At 42.6% G+C, this 14,563-nt stretch overlaps 1 protein-coding gene across 6 annotated transcripts; it reads right to left on the reverse strand.

Moving 5' to 3' along the window:
* On the reverse strand, window positions 384-14,095 carry LOC8080639 (putative receptor-like protein kinase At4g00960). Of its 6 annotated transcripts, none has more exons than XR_002454670.1 (16): window positions 13,978-14,095; window positions 13,709-13,890; window positions 13,168-13,297; window positions 11,655-11,726; window positions 11,414-11,557; window positions 11,246-11,317; window positions 10,958-11,026; window positions 10,800-10,867; window positions 4,910-5,023; window positions 4,594-4,805; window positions 4,226-4,436; window positions 3,891-4,128; window positions 3,628-3,778; window positions 3,251-3,539; window positions 2,238-2,393; window positions 386-2,170 (listed from the first exon to the last, which is right to left on the reverse strand). XR_002454670.1 is itself a non-coding variant. In XM_021464335.1 (15 exons), exons 2-15 carry the CDS (start codon window positions 13,776-13,778, stop codon window positions 2,338-2,340), a joined length of 1,890 nt encoding a protein of 629 aa, XP_021320010.1. In that variant the 5' UTR covers window positions 13,779-13,890; window positions 13,978-14,095; the 3' UTR covers window positions 384-2,337. The 6 variants fall into 6 exon arrangements, 4 of the variants coding, with proteins under 4 accessions (XP_021320010.1, XP_021320011.1, XP_021320012.1 ...); XR_002454669.1 differs by having other exon boundaries at window positions 392-960; window positions 1,798-2,393; XM_021464335.1 differs by having other exon boundaries at window positions 384-2,393; window positions 13,168-13,291.

Genomic DNA, 14,563 nt, shown 5'->3' on the forward strand with positions numbered 1-14,563 from the left:
ATTTTCTTTGAAGGAGTTAAGTTAGCTCACTAGGTTCTAAATGCATGCACATGAACAATGACACCTAGTGGCACTTGATAACCGCTTAGCCAAAGAATTCCCCTCTTTATAGTACGGCTATCTATCCTAAATGTGATCACACCCTCTATGGTGTCTTGATCACCAAAACCAAAACCCTAAGCAATACCTTTGCCTTGATCTCCATAGGGTTTTGTTTTTCTCTTTCTTCTTTTCCAAGTTGAGCACTTGATCACCTTGTGGTCATCACCATCATCACCATGATCATCTCTTGCTCCATCACTTGGCATGTACCAACCTCATTAAGTCTACACACACTTAGCATAGAGGTTAGTACTAGGGTTTCATCAATTATCCAAAACCAAACTAGGGCTTTCAGAGGGGAAGAATGGTGGTGGTAGTAGGCGAGCGCCAACGTGGATGCAGCCTGTGGCGTGGAAGTGGGCGGTCGCCTGGAGACGGGCAGGCGACGCATGGAGCCGGGCCGCATGCCACTCCTTGCACCAGCACTGCATCTTACCAGGAAGGATTTTGGCGGGGAAGAAGCAAAATAGCACGCGCCGCATCTAGATCCCACGCCATCGCTTGGAGACGACGCGCCCCATACATCGCTGCTCTGGGCCGTTGACGAGACCTGGGAGCACGCGCCGAGCTCATCGCCTCGCAAGACGACGGGTACGTTGTATTTCCTCATTCAATTCGAGAAAGCAGGGTGTTTTTTCGCAAAATATACAGTTTACACACGAGGCATATAGACCTGTTGTACATTCTAACATGCCCTTACTGGAACCTCTCTAATGACTAATGAGCACTAGATTCTGGGATCCTCACCGCATTATTCGAGTGAGTCTAGGAACTATTTGCTCCTTTCGTGATCTGATGTTGACTTGAAGCCTTTTCTTTGTTGCCATCTTCTCCCGTGCCACTCAACAAGCGGCAGCACTGTTCATCAAATAGTATCTCAAATACACATGCCACTTTCTCTGATGATGCTCTATACCAAGCACTAGATGATACAGAAAAACCCCTATTTTCATTCAGTTCAACCAACTTTAAAAACGAGTTAACTTCCAATTGATCTTAGGGTTTCATCTAAGCTATCTAGTGCTATTTTTTGACAAATGGACAAGCTATATTATTAGGAGCAAAACACCACAACTGGAGTACAGAAGTTTAACATACCAGATTATAGGGCCTCAGACAAAGGATATCTGTTTGCATGATTAACATTTGTACATGATGTGATAAAGATTCCTAGTCCTTCAACAGGATGTCTAAAAGCTTGGCTTGCTAAAGAGTGAGCATCTAACTATTTACTGTAGGATCCTTGTGGCATTTTATCCTATGGTACCCACTAGATTTATCCGATGATTCAGACCTTTACTGGAACCTCTCTAATGAGCATTGGATTTTGGGATCCTCACTAGATTATTCTAGTGAGTCTAGGAACTATTTGCTCCTTTCACGATCGATGTTGACCAAGAGCCTTTTCTCTGGTGCCATCTGCTCTCGTGCCACTCAACAAGCAACACTATTCATCAAATAGTATCTCAAATACACATGCCACTTTCTCCAGTGATCCTCTATACCAAGCACTAGATAAATACAGTGATACAAAAAACCCCTATTTTCATTAGTTCAACCAACTTTGAAAACGAGTTAACTTCCAATTGATCTTAGGGTTTCATCTGAGCTATCTAGTGCTATTTTTTTGACAAATGGACAAGCTATATTATTAGCAGCAAAACACCACAACTAGAGTACAAAAGTTTAACATACCAGATTGTAGGTCCTCAGACAAAGGACACCTGTTTGCATGATTAAAATTTGTACATGATGTGATAAAGATTCCTAGTCCTTCAACAGGATGTCTGAAAGCTTGGCTTGCTAAAGAGTGAGCTGTGGCATTTAGATTTCTTGCAATCTTGAGAACTTGATTTTGTTTACCGAACACCTCATTAAGGAACATTTGAGTGAAACACTTAATTTCCTAGTGAGGAGGATTGTCCAAGTTACCCCCATTAAAGAAATTCACTAGAGCTTGATTGTCCATTAGGAAGGAGTCTGTATTCATATTCAGCAACCTGATGATGGTGGCAGCAGTCGCCATTGTCGCTACCTCAGCCATGAGCACAGAAGTGCTCCTCTCCACCTGTGCTTTGATAAAGAATTTATGGTGGCGAGCTGGATCTAGGATGAAAATTCATATTCCAGCTTACCTTGGTTGTTGATCCCGGAGTCAAGGATGTATCTGTGTAACATTGAGCTCCCGAGAGCATCAGGAAACTTGCAAGTGATGTCATTACTAGGCAGGAACAGTCAAAAATCTTCATGTCCCTGCATGCCTTCAGCGCGTCCTCCCTGCTGACGAGTACCTGCAAAATATGAATTTTGTACATGTAGAAGTATTTCATTACCTTCACTTGAGTTTAGAAATTGTTCATCACATTCACTCATTAGACTCATCTAGATCAAGCTACTAGTTCATACCCCCTTAACAGTACAAAAAAAGAAAAAAGAAAGTCATAAACTATTCTAAGTGTCTCTCAACTCTAAATGAGACTTAGAACTAGTTGTCTTTAATCTTATCACTCATCCTTTGAAACATCTAGACCAAGCTACTAGTTCATAACCCCTTTATAGTACAAATAAAGGAAAAAGAAAGTCATAAACTATTCTAAGTGTCTCTCAACTCCAAATGAGACTTAGAACTAGTTGTCTTTAATCTGATCACTCATCCTTTGAAAACCAAACCAAAAATCAAGATAGGGAGATGGAAGCCATCGATTGCCCATTAATCAATCATCATTATGATCCAACTTAGAGTGCCTCTGCAAATCACATGTTAATCATTAAACACCAAAGCCGAAGGGCCTAGATGCTTTCAAGGGCATTCGTGAGAGTGCTGATAGGTAACCTATGAACATAGATAATTTGCATTTTAGGACAATACAGACTGTTGGAGAAATGGAGAGTGTCGTCGGTTTCTTATCTTAGTTTTAGAAAAAAAGGATCACCCCCTACGTTGTCATAAAAAATTCACTACTAAATCCAACAATTCACTTGACAAGCAATGGGGGAAGCAACAACCTCCCTAATCCTAGACTTCTATTTGGAAAAAGTGATATCCAATGAAAATAGTTTATAGTTTACTCATGTTTCAATTTACACAAACAGTGTCAAACATACTCATGAAAATCCAGATAAACAAAGTTATTACAATATTATCTACCATGTGTGCTAGACATAGTCGCATCATTGATACTGTATGCAATTGTGGACGCCTCTTCCTTTGCTACCCTTGCGTGGAAATATCCTGGGTGCTTGGGCTCAGGTAGGGCCATGTTCTCGCTGCCTAGCATTGCAACTACATCTGACGTGGTAGGCCTGTCAGTCGCATTCTCTTGCACACATAACAGTGCAATGTTGATGCACCTCATCATCTCTAGTGTACAACCATTCGTAGCCAATGATATATCCACAAGTTCAGGCCATCTTTGCTCTTTCCATAGTTGCCAAGCCTATGAGAATTTTTCATCTTAGAATATGTAACTGCAAAAGCTATAACACAACCAAAATATAAATTTAAACATGTGAATATAGACTCACGTATCCAAGTAGGTTTAGGAAGTCTCCATGGTAATAGAAACCTGAATTTCTTTCTCCGGTTATAATCTCAAGAATTAGCACACCGAAGCTAAATACATCAGATTTTGCAGAGAAAAGGCCTTCGGAAGCATACTCTGGAGCCATGTAACCACTACAAGGGCACACATGTAATTAATACAGCATAAGAGAACCAATTGTTGTACTAGAGTTGCTATATTTTTGCTAGCAAATAACATCATAGAATGGAGCCGGAAAGAACTTACAAAGTCCCAACAACCCTTTCTGTGTTTCCTTCATTATCATTTGAGCTAAACATTTTTGCCATCCCAAAATCAGAAATCTTAGGATTCATTTCATAGTCCAAGAGAATATTGCTTGCTTTGACATCTCTATGTATAACCCGTAACCGAGAGTGTTTATGCAAATACAATAGTCCTTGTGCAATCCCTTCGATTATCACAAGTCGTTTATCCCAATTTAGTAAGGTCCTTCTTTTTTCATCTGCACATCAATTAAACATAAACATAATAGAGAAAACATCTACAGAGTTTAGAAGCAGTGCACAAAATGGACTGGCTAATTGTTGAAACAGTTATACCAAATATGAAGAAATCTAAGCTTTGATTCTTCAAATATTCATAGACCAGCATTTTTTCCTCCCCTTGGGAGCAATATCCCAACAACCTAACCAAATTTCTATGCTGGAGTTTTGCTATGAGTTGGACTTCATTGCGGAACTCTGTGAAACCTTGCATAGAATGCGAAGCAAGTCTTTTAACTGCTATCTCCAACCCATCAGGAAGTCGGCCCTGTGGAAAAGAATTTTTTTCTGTAAACTCAAGTCAATGGAAACTACGATGTGCAAGATCATCAGTCTTCTATCATGAAGAATGTTAATTTCTCTATTTGTGTGCATTCGTGCATGTTTTCTAGATACGTTAAAAATAATCAACCAAGGTCAACTACCTTGTAAACAGGACCGAAGCCACCTTGCCCAAGTTTATTTTCTACCGAGAAGTCATTTGTAGCATCCAAAACTTGTGAATAATTGTAAAATGTGAAATCTAGATTGTTCCCTTCTGTTCCCCATACTAGCTCTTCATCTCGGTGCACAATCTTTTTTCGAAAGATATCTCGGTGCACAACCACATTTGATCTATCCCTTACTCTCTGTTTGCCTGTATCACAAGTTGATGTAGTCCATTAGTCACAAACTACCAACAAAAACGTGATAAGTAGATGAAGCCGCAAGTGCTAAGTAGCACAAAATTCCATATCTGACCTTTGCTGAGGCTTCTGAACATGATTGGTCCAAAGCAAAAGATGATGCACAAAGCAACTCCAAGTAGAGAAGAAACAACAACCAAGATCCAAACATTACTTTTAATTTTAGGCCCTGTCATGATGAGAATCCATGTATATCATGAGATGGCACTTTTTTTCTGGTGTTTCAGAAGTCCAAGCAAATATCTGAAATACTTGTTCCAGTGTTTAAACTATTGTGTTTTGTTCAATGAATTCAACAAAACAAACACACATTTGGGGAAGGCCGATCAGATTTTGTGCTGCTTTGTATTTAGGTGAGTACATATTTCTCTACCACTAAAACATTCAGACTCTCACAGGCTTGCGAAACCTACCCACTTCCACCAGGGCCGGAACCTCACCACACGTCATGGATCCATGCCATCCCGACGTCCCCAATCATCGCTGGTCTGCCCATCCATCCATCTTCCCCAATCGGCAGCGGCGGTGCCACCCAACGCCTAATCAGCAATGATGGCCTCACCCTTATCCCGCTTGACGCCGAAGCTGCAGCTCTCGTCCGCCCCGCGCCTCTCACCTACCATCGTCCGCCCCCGCACCTATCGTCGACCGTCCGACGTTGCTCGGCCTGGAGCACGCCCTCCACGGCCGCTGGCGCGAGGCTAGGTTTCAGCCGACGAATCGATGATGGCTCCCTTCCCCCAGCCCCAGTGGTCCCACAACCCTGACACCTCTTCTCCACCACGGGTCGCAGTTCGTGCCGCCTCTTCGTCTAGCTGACCACGGGTCGCAGTTCGACATTGACGCGCCGTCGCCACGGTTCCCATCCACCCCAGGCCGTGAGCCCATGATGTGGCGTACCCAAGCCAAGCAGCGGATCTCAGGACGGTTCCCTCTTCACCGGCAAGGTCCATAGGATGCGACGACAACAAGGTACAGGGAGGCACGTGGTGGCGAGATCCACCAACAACCATCCATAAAAGCAACTCCAACTCACTTTCTAAACAAGTCCCTATTCTAAATCTAGGAACTTAATCAAAAAATCAATTCTAACACACCTTCTACTTGGGCTCCCATTTTTCATGTCCTCCTAAATTATAGTTTCAGCCCTCCAGTGGTTCCACCCACTTTCCTCTCCCCACACGTGGGCCCGCCCCCACTTTCTCTCCCCCCACCCACGCCTCCCCTTGCGCTCCGGCGGCGGCGGCTCGGCCCAGGGCGGGCGAGCCCCTGCGCATCCCGCGCGTGACGCGGCACCGAAGACAACGGCGCCGGCGAGCAGCAGGGACACCGCCAACATCCACCTCTTCGATCGGGACTTCCCCAACGATGACTAGCAGCAGGTGCCCGCCCACCAGCTGCTGCTGCTCAAGGAGGACGCGGCGGCTGCGGCCGGGGACGGGGAGGGCGGCGGCGAGACGGCGGCATCCGCCGGCGGGGAGAGGAGGTTCGAGTGCCACTACTGCTGCCGCAACTTCCCGACATCGCAGGCGCTGGGCGGGCACCAGAACGCGCACAAGCGGGAGCGGCAGCACGCGCGGAGGGCGCACCTCGAGGCCTCCTTCGCTGCGCACTGCGGCGCCTACCTGCCCGGCGCGCACCTGTACGGCCTCTTCGGCTACGGCGGCCACACGGCGCTGCCACCACCGGCGCACTACACGGCGGCGGCGGCGGCGGCGGCCGTGTGGGCAGCTGGCGTCGTGCCGGGGATGTGCGGCGGCGTGGGGCCCGTGGCGTGGCCTCTCGTGTTATAGTTTTCCAAACGGGCCGAGCCCGATGGGCCGAAACGAACACGACACGAAAAAACACGGCCCAGGAACGGCCCGACACGGCGTCCTCCGTGCCCGTGCCTGGCCCGACACGACCCCGTGCCCGTGCCTGGGCCGCATAGTCGGCCCATGGGCTGGCACGCGACACGGCACGGAAATGGTGCTGGCACGGCTTCGGCACGGCCTTTTTTTTCAGCCGTTGGATCCCGCAACGAGTAATGATCTGGCCGTCCGTTCCATTCCATCCCCCCTCCCCTCCCGCTGTATATAAGGCAGCCAGCCTCCCCCATTCCCCCCCAAACCCTAAACCTAATTCATTCCCCCCGGCCCCCGCAGCGCAGCCCCGCTGTCGCCCCCGCTCCGCTCCGCCGCGCGCTCTCCTTCTCCAGTTCTCCGGCTCTCCTCTCCTCTCGTCGTCGTCACTCGTCACCGTCAGCCGTGGCGCCGAGGGACGTGCAGGGGCGAGGGGGGCGCCGGCGGCTCACCGGCATCCCCAACCCCGACTCTTCGTTTCGGCCTCCGGCAGCGGCAGCCGCAGCGGCAGCCGCGCAGACGGAGCTCCGAAGAAGCAAGTCTGCTGATCCACAGCTGCTCCAAGCTTTAGCTGATGCTTCATCTCCGTCGCCGCCGGCGCCGACTGCAAATGCGAGGTAAACCCTAACCCTAATCTCCTCTTCTATTTCTATTTTAGTTCTTCTTTTCTTCTTCTCTTCTATTTCTAATCTCTGTTGTCTCCTCTTGCTTTTGCTTTTGGCAGTCGTAGCCGGTTGAGGCCACCCTCTGTCTGTGAATCATTGGAGGAGGCAAGTGCCTCTACTGTGTATGCAGAACAGGAGCTGATGCGCGACGTCCCTGGGGATGAAGATGATGACGACATGTCCAAATATATTCCTGAATCTGTTATTATCTTTGTGTTTGCTTTTGGCTGTGCTTTGTTAATTATAAATAAACTATCTTAGGGTCTCTATATTTGATATTTGCTGGAGATGTTTCAATGCCATAGTGCCTGGGCCGGCACGGGCACTGGCGTGTCACCGTGCCCGCTGGCACAGCACGGCACGTTTTACCTTCCATAGTGCCGTGCCTGTGCTGCCAGTTGAACACGGTTGCACGTTAGGCACGACACGGCGTGCCGCCGTGCCTGATCGTGTCGTGTCACGCCGTGTCGTGCTGAGGACGTGCCCGTGCCGTGTGACACGTTTGGAAAACTATATCTCGTGTACGGGGGGCGTGGCCGTGCCGGGGATGTGGGGAAGAGGAGAGATTTGTCAATGACAGGTGGGTCCACAGGAGATAAGAACTTTGGTCTTTTTTTTTGACGGTCAACAGGCGGGGGGGGGGGGGGGAGGCGCTGCCCACCTGGATTATATTTCTTTGTAGCCCTTAATGGCTCACTATGGTAATTTACAATGATTGGAGTGCGTATGAACGCCTAGACGGCGATCCATGGTCCAGCAGTTGAAGATACATTGGAGTGGGAGGGAGAGGGGGGTGTTGTAGAATTATCCTAGTCCCTGCCTAGCCATCTCGAGTGCCAGCACCCATTTGTCAGCAATGTGCTTGTTAGCGTCAGGAAGCCTTGATCTCCATTGAGCAGCAACAGACTTGCAGGATTGTAGAATTAAGCCTTGGTCTGTTTTTTCCACTGGAGGTTGGTGTTAATTTGAGCTCCTACTTTTTTTATCGTAGTCTGTAAATAAAAGTTTAAGGGCTTAATTTAGGGACTTGGGCTGGAGTTGCTCTAAGGTGATTGCACTGCATCTCATGTCACCCCACCTCACTGCATCTCATGTCCTAACACTCCATTGTCCTAACGCCGCTCATGCTATAGGAGCAAATGAGAATCAAGGTTTGAACCACTTCGAGAATGTTTTCTTAATTTCTGTCCTATCTAAACTTTCATTTGATCTATCCCATTGTGAGCCCCATTGGTCTAAATCCTAAGTACAGGACTTTCCCAAACTGTGATTTTCGCATGACAATCTAGGTTGCTTCTGTCTGTTCTCCTGGTGACTGAATATTAGAACCCCCTAGCAAGATTTGGATAGCAGAGTAAGGGTAGAAACTGAATATCTGTCTTTCCTAAACTTCTGAATACTAGAATCCCCTAGCTTGTCTTTCATGTTCTGATGGAGCAAAGAGTCATTTAAAAAAAAGTAGTGGTTGCAAGCCAGTGCTGAACTGCATTTCGTACAATCTGTACAATAGGGGTCAGTTTCACTTTGTTGTGTCTTCTCATATGCTTGCTGAATTTAGTGAGGTACAGACCCGAAATAATGTTGTAGAAATTATATTTTTCCTCAATGAAATAGCGAAGCTTTCAGGTACAGACCTAAAATATGATGAACTCAATCCTTTTTTGCCTGGTGGAATTTAGTGAGGTACAGACCTGAAATATGGTTGTAGAGCTTATATTCTCCCCCATTGTGCGTTGTGTAGAATTATAGTAACCCATGGTGTAGTAGGAACTACAGACCATGGAAGGGAACCAATGACAATATGAATAGCGTCTTTGGCCTTAAAGATCAACCAGACACAAGTAAATGGAAATACCAAAATAAGCTAGCTATATACCAATGGGACAGAGTTGAGAGCTCTGGCCACCCATATGCAGAGGATGTGTGGAAATCAGTAAAGATAAACAAGTTAACATTTGGAGGTGTGAAGTTATGTGGCTGTTGCAAGGTAACAATACAGGCTATGGTATAGTGGCTGTAGGTCTGATAGCTGTGATGTTAATTTGTTCCTGTGTTCTCAACTTTTCTTTCCACCTTGTCTGCCAATAGTCTTTCCTCAATCTAGAAATAGAATGGCTTGTGCGCCTACCCAATATGATGCCTACAAACAAATAAAGTTATAGTCCAGCCCTTATTAAAACTGTTTTTCATTAGAGATACCAGTCTAGGAATTGCCCGTTGGCCTACTAGCTACAGTGTGATGCCTTCTGGTGTTTAGGTACAATTTCTATATGCATTATGCTTATGCGTAAACAAAATGTACCAATTCTGTAATCTTGAATAGCCATGAGACCAAGGTGGCCTGGTGATTTTTTCTAAATATTGGTAGTAGTAGCAAGTTTAATCTACAGTTAGAGATGGAAAATGAAACATGATAAGTCACACATTATCCATTGATGTGCACTCACAATATCCCTCTACAACCAACATTTATATTTCTATTTATGTGCCTAGAATTTCATATGCTAGGATGTGGTGCTTGAGAAACTTTCCTATGTTAGCGTGTGTAGAGCAAGACCATATTGGTTAAACAAATATTATTATCAATGTGCCTAAAATTTCTTTTCTCGTACATAAAATCCAATTTTGAGTTTTTTTTATTATTTTGGGAAGTTAGGATCCCTTTATTTGCTCCAGAAATTGGTTTTGCTTCAAATTAGCTTGTATTCAGATTCGATTTATGTCTAGTTCTATTTTGTTTTCAGTTCAGAGTTCTCAATACATGATTGCTTGGAGGGAAATCAAAGCTAGAAAGAAGCCATCATAGCAGGGATTCTCGAAGGTGTGGCCTTCCTATTTCTTGTTGGGCTATCGATTTATAGATATGGCGTTCTAGAAAACCAAATCCTCAGAGAACACTGTCAGATGCATAGTAATTTTTCACATGACATTTGTTTCATTCACGAGAACACTATCCAATGCTTGCTTTATCACTGATGGTCATCAATCATATTATTGTCATGGTCATTAATGTGGCTTCAAACAGATTATACTAAGATTATGTAGATTGTAATATTTGTTCAACTACTTCCTAGCGAGAGTGTTAATAGTATTTCAAAAAGAAAATAGTGTCATGGCTTTGTTTCCGTTCAACTTTTTTTTTAAAGGAGACACCAATATCTCAGTTGTATGCTCAGCTACCAGATATGATAGGTGTAATGAAATAAAGTTGGTTTCTCATGGGTTTCTCTTGAAAAAAAAGGGACAGCATTGCTCAGGTCATGCATATCTCTTATTGAATGCACTGTAAAGCTTGCATGTTGTTTGTCGTGCTAAATAAGTGTTCTTTGTGATAGTGTTGAAATTTTTGTCTCCCGTTGCAACGCACGGGCATTTACCTAGTTAACAAAAGAGAAACTTACAGTTGTGTATATGGATTGAGAAGTTGTTAGTGACCTACCTGTCTTAGCTGTGCGTTTTTCACATGGAGTTGATTGTGGGCTACAGTTCAAGTGGTTGCCTGTATAGCTGAAAAGAAATAGAACATTGCACTTATACTAAATAAATTTAGAGTAGTTAACATATTCCACGGTCTGCAGCATTGCAGAATTGACATACTTGTATTGAGCAACCTGGAGCAGATTTTCTGGTATTTCACCATGAAGATCGCTGTTGTCTGATAGATTTCTGCAAAGTAAAAGTGAGTCAAATATATAACGTTGAGAACAAGCTAAAACTAGTTCAGTCCCAAAACATAATATATTTAAAAATGGAGGGAGTATGATATATGATAGTGGACCAATTATTGACATGTTTGAACAAATAAAATAGCAGTAAGTATAAAAATGTTGAATCGATGACACATGTCAAGTCTATTGGTTTTATCAGCATGGAAAGCCAACTTACATATTATTCAGTGATGAAAGATTTGAGAGAGAGATTGGGATTGTCCCTGACAATCCATTTTCGCTTAGATCTCTGTTCAGGTTATCAAATTGTTAGATTTATTGACCAACCTCGATAGCATGTATTCGTTCAAAAAACCTTGACAGCATGTGTTATGGGCTGACTTACAGGTTTTGAAGTTTTAGGAGTCGACCAAGAGAGTCAGGTATGGAGCCATTAAATTGATTTCTTCCTAGATTTAAAGTTGTCAAACTTGATAGGTTCCCCAGCTCCTCAGGAATTCCACCACTTATTTCATTCCCATCTAATAACCTGAATCGATAATATGAAAAAAAATCAGAAAATATGGCCGTCAATGTAGAAAAGTAAGCTTATGTATAACTGACCCTCATTTAGGAGGAGAGCTTACAGCTGTTGTAAAGTTGTTATCTTTGCAATGCTTGGAGATAAGATTCCAGCTAATCCTACTGAGCTCAAAGTTCTGCAGACACAGAAATGAGAAACGAAAGAAAATATATAAAGAGAAGCATGAAAGCATTTAAATTAATTATGTGGTATCCAAAAGAAAACTATTTTCCTGTGATGCTCTCTTTTTTTTTGTTTCTTGACTGTCCCTTTTGCTTTTTCCTCCCTCTTGTAAAACTTTGTAAGGCTTTGTGTTCTTCTTAATAAATGTTTGTAGGGGTAACCCCTCCAATTTCATAAAAAACAATTAGTACTTAGTAGCAATCCCTTCGGACATAGTTTTTTTTTGTTCTAGATAAAACTATTAGATATTTATAAAAGAAGATTAGGGCAATTAACAAAAGCATCTGTTGGTGCTTAAGCTGGTTTAGGTCGCATTAGCACTTTGCTTTAGGTCTTAGCTTAGAGTTTAATGAGGTTTGCACACCTCTTTGCTACCGGTACTTGCATGCACTATGATTGTACATTCCAGGGCTTGTAAGTCATCACTTCAACCATGTTTGTGGAGTGGGTTTCCATTCTTTAACTCTTTATACTTTTGTATTCCTTTCTATTGTTCTCTTTTACTTTCTTAGTCTAGTTTGCTAGATTAGTTGATAGGATTGGACCTAAGGTGCAATTCCTTTTTTTTTGCATTGGAGATACCAACGCTTAGAGAAACCTTGTTCACATATAGCTAGAAGTTGTGTAGGTTTTTATAAGTGAATTTTAGCCTTAGGTTTTAAGTGACATAATTCACCCCCTCAGGCATCATTGTCCCTTTATCAAGCACATCTAGATTGACATCTACTTTATTCATGAAAGGTGTTTTTTTGGACAAGTCTAAGTGTTGCATGTTCCGTCCTCTCACCAATCTACAGTATTATGATCAAAGGCTTGCATGTAAGTTGATTACTGAGTTTAAGTTTAGTCCTGTGTCCATGATCCTCCTGCTTTGACTTTGGATGTGTATTAGACATGTATATGTGTTTTATACACATTGACTTATAATGCAAGTTATGCGAAAAGTCACTTGATCTAAAGGGTACGAGGGATTTCCCTAATTCTCTGCAAAAACAAAGGAGGAATTTCCCCTAATGATTAGACTTGTATTGATAATAAAAGCAACAAGTTTTTACATTGAGGAAAAAGAAGAAAAACAAAGAAATTACACACATCCTACTAACCATTGAGGTTTCTCTACCTTAACAGGCAAGAATGCAAATTTGATTAAGAATTGAGCCTAGCTCAACCGGTTGGATGGGAGGTGTGGTCATGCACCCAACCACCCATGTTCATGTCCTCTCTTGACTTGAATTTGGGTCCCTATATTTTCTCTTCTTAATGAAAATGAAAAAAAATCATCCTATGTTAGATCACATTTTTTTTAGAATGCGAATTTGTTTAGACCTAATTGACTTGGGCAGGGATGGCAGTTCACAGTTCAGACAGTGAGTTATTAAATAGCATGAACTTACATTGCGATAACTTTGTTGTCTTGACAATTAATCTTAGCCCAACCGCATGGGGTCATTTGGTTATCCTTCCAGTCTTTTAAGACACCACCCTTATCACTGAGCTGCGTCCTTATTTCATACAATGCTGCAACTATGGATAAAACAAAGTTTATTTGCAGGTTTGTGAGGTAGATGCAAGGGAGAAAAAAAATCTTTTTTTTTTTAAAAAAAAGGGAGCTAAAATTGGTGAAATGCTTCTGATTAACAGAAAATTACCAATGCTCGATGGATGTGGTTTTATCTACCTTGAAAGAAAAAAATAGTAATCAAGCGAAGGGATTGCACAGTCGATATGCACCATTCTTGCTTCAGAATCTATCCTATGAATTTCTTCTAGAATTTTAATCTGAAACATTTGACTGGTCACTTGTAAAAAAGAAATGGACCCATCATTTACTGATAGACACTTCAGTGTTCAGAGTCGAATTCACAATTTAAGTATGTTTGTTGATTAGTACTATATTTGATGCGGCAAAGAGATATAAATCAGGAAAGACCTTACCTTGGTAGTCAGAGGTAGCAAAAGATTGTAAGAAGCTCAATAAGACTAAACCGAATGCCAATAGCTTCATGCTTTCTGAAAGTATCCTCTGTGTTTTGCTTTTCAGAAACAGAAGCAGAGTGTACTCTGAATTTGTTTGCTTGATAGAGGAACCAATCAGAAAACAAAGATGAAGTATAACTCTATATGAAAAAGAAAACAAAGAAGATTGATCAATACTTGTATATATGTGAACATGCAAGGAAGAGTGTCAGGATTCAGGAACTTACCAATAGGGGGACATAGCATGCGTCTGGTAAAGGCTTGTCTATCTTCTTACTCTTCACTCAGGCTTCAGTTGTCTTGTAGAATGGAAGAGAACTGAGCTAAGAGAGATGTGCAAAGAGCTTGCTCCCTCTATCCCTATATAAATGCCGCTATGGGTACGTGCCAGTCAAGCTTTCTTAAATTTGATTAGGTTTGTATAACAATATTAATAATATTAATATTTTTAAATAAATTTATTATTAAAAATATTTAACGATCTATCAAAGATACTAAATAGGTATCATAAATATTAATGTTTTAATATATTTTTGGTCGAAGTTGTGTAAATTTGATTTTTCGGGAAGTTAGAACGATAATTAAAAAGGAATGGAGGGAGTACGCTACAAGATTTACAGTTGTCTTAAGCCACATACTAGAGATTCTTTCAGTTGAATTGGTAAAACTCTTTAGGCCCTGTTTAGTTCCCCACCTAAAATTTTTTCGTCCATCCCATCGAATCTTTGGATTTGGACACATGCATGGAACATTAAATATACATAAAAAATAAACTAATTACACAGTTTGATTGAAAAACGTGAGACGAATCTT

This window comes from Sorghum bicolor, chromosome 7 (assembly GCF_000003195.3).
Source record: "Sorghum bicolor cultivar BTx623 chromosome 7, Sorghum_bicolor_NCBIv3, whole genome shotgun sequence".
Classification (NCBI taxonomy): Eukaryota; Viridiplantae; Streptophyta; class Magnoliopsida; order Poales; family Poaceae; genus Sorghum; species Sorghum bicolor.

Excerpts from the sequence above, each read along its gene's own strand:
- LOC8080639 (XM_021464334.1), bottom strand. The coding sequence starts at position 13,778 with ATGAAGCTATTGGCATTCGGTTTAGTCTTATTGAGCTTCTTACAATCT. Across the intron at positions 11,727-13,167 it reads GACAACAAAGTTATCGCAAT|AACTTTGAGCTCAGTAGGAT; the intron begins GTAAGTTCATGC and ends CTGTGTCTGCAG. Across the intron at positions 2,394-3,250 it reads GACTATGTCTAGCACACATG|GTACTCGTCAGCAGGGAGGA; the intron begins GTAGATAATATT and ends CATATTTTGCAG.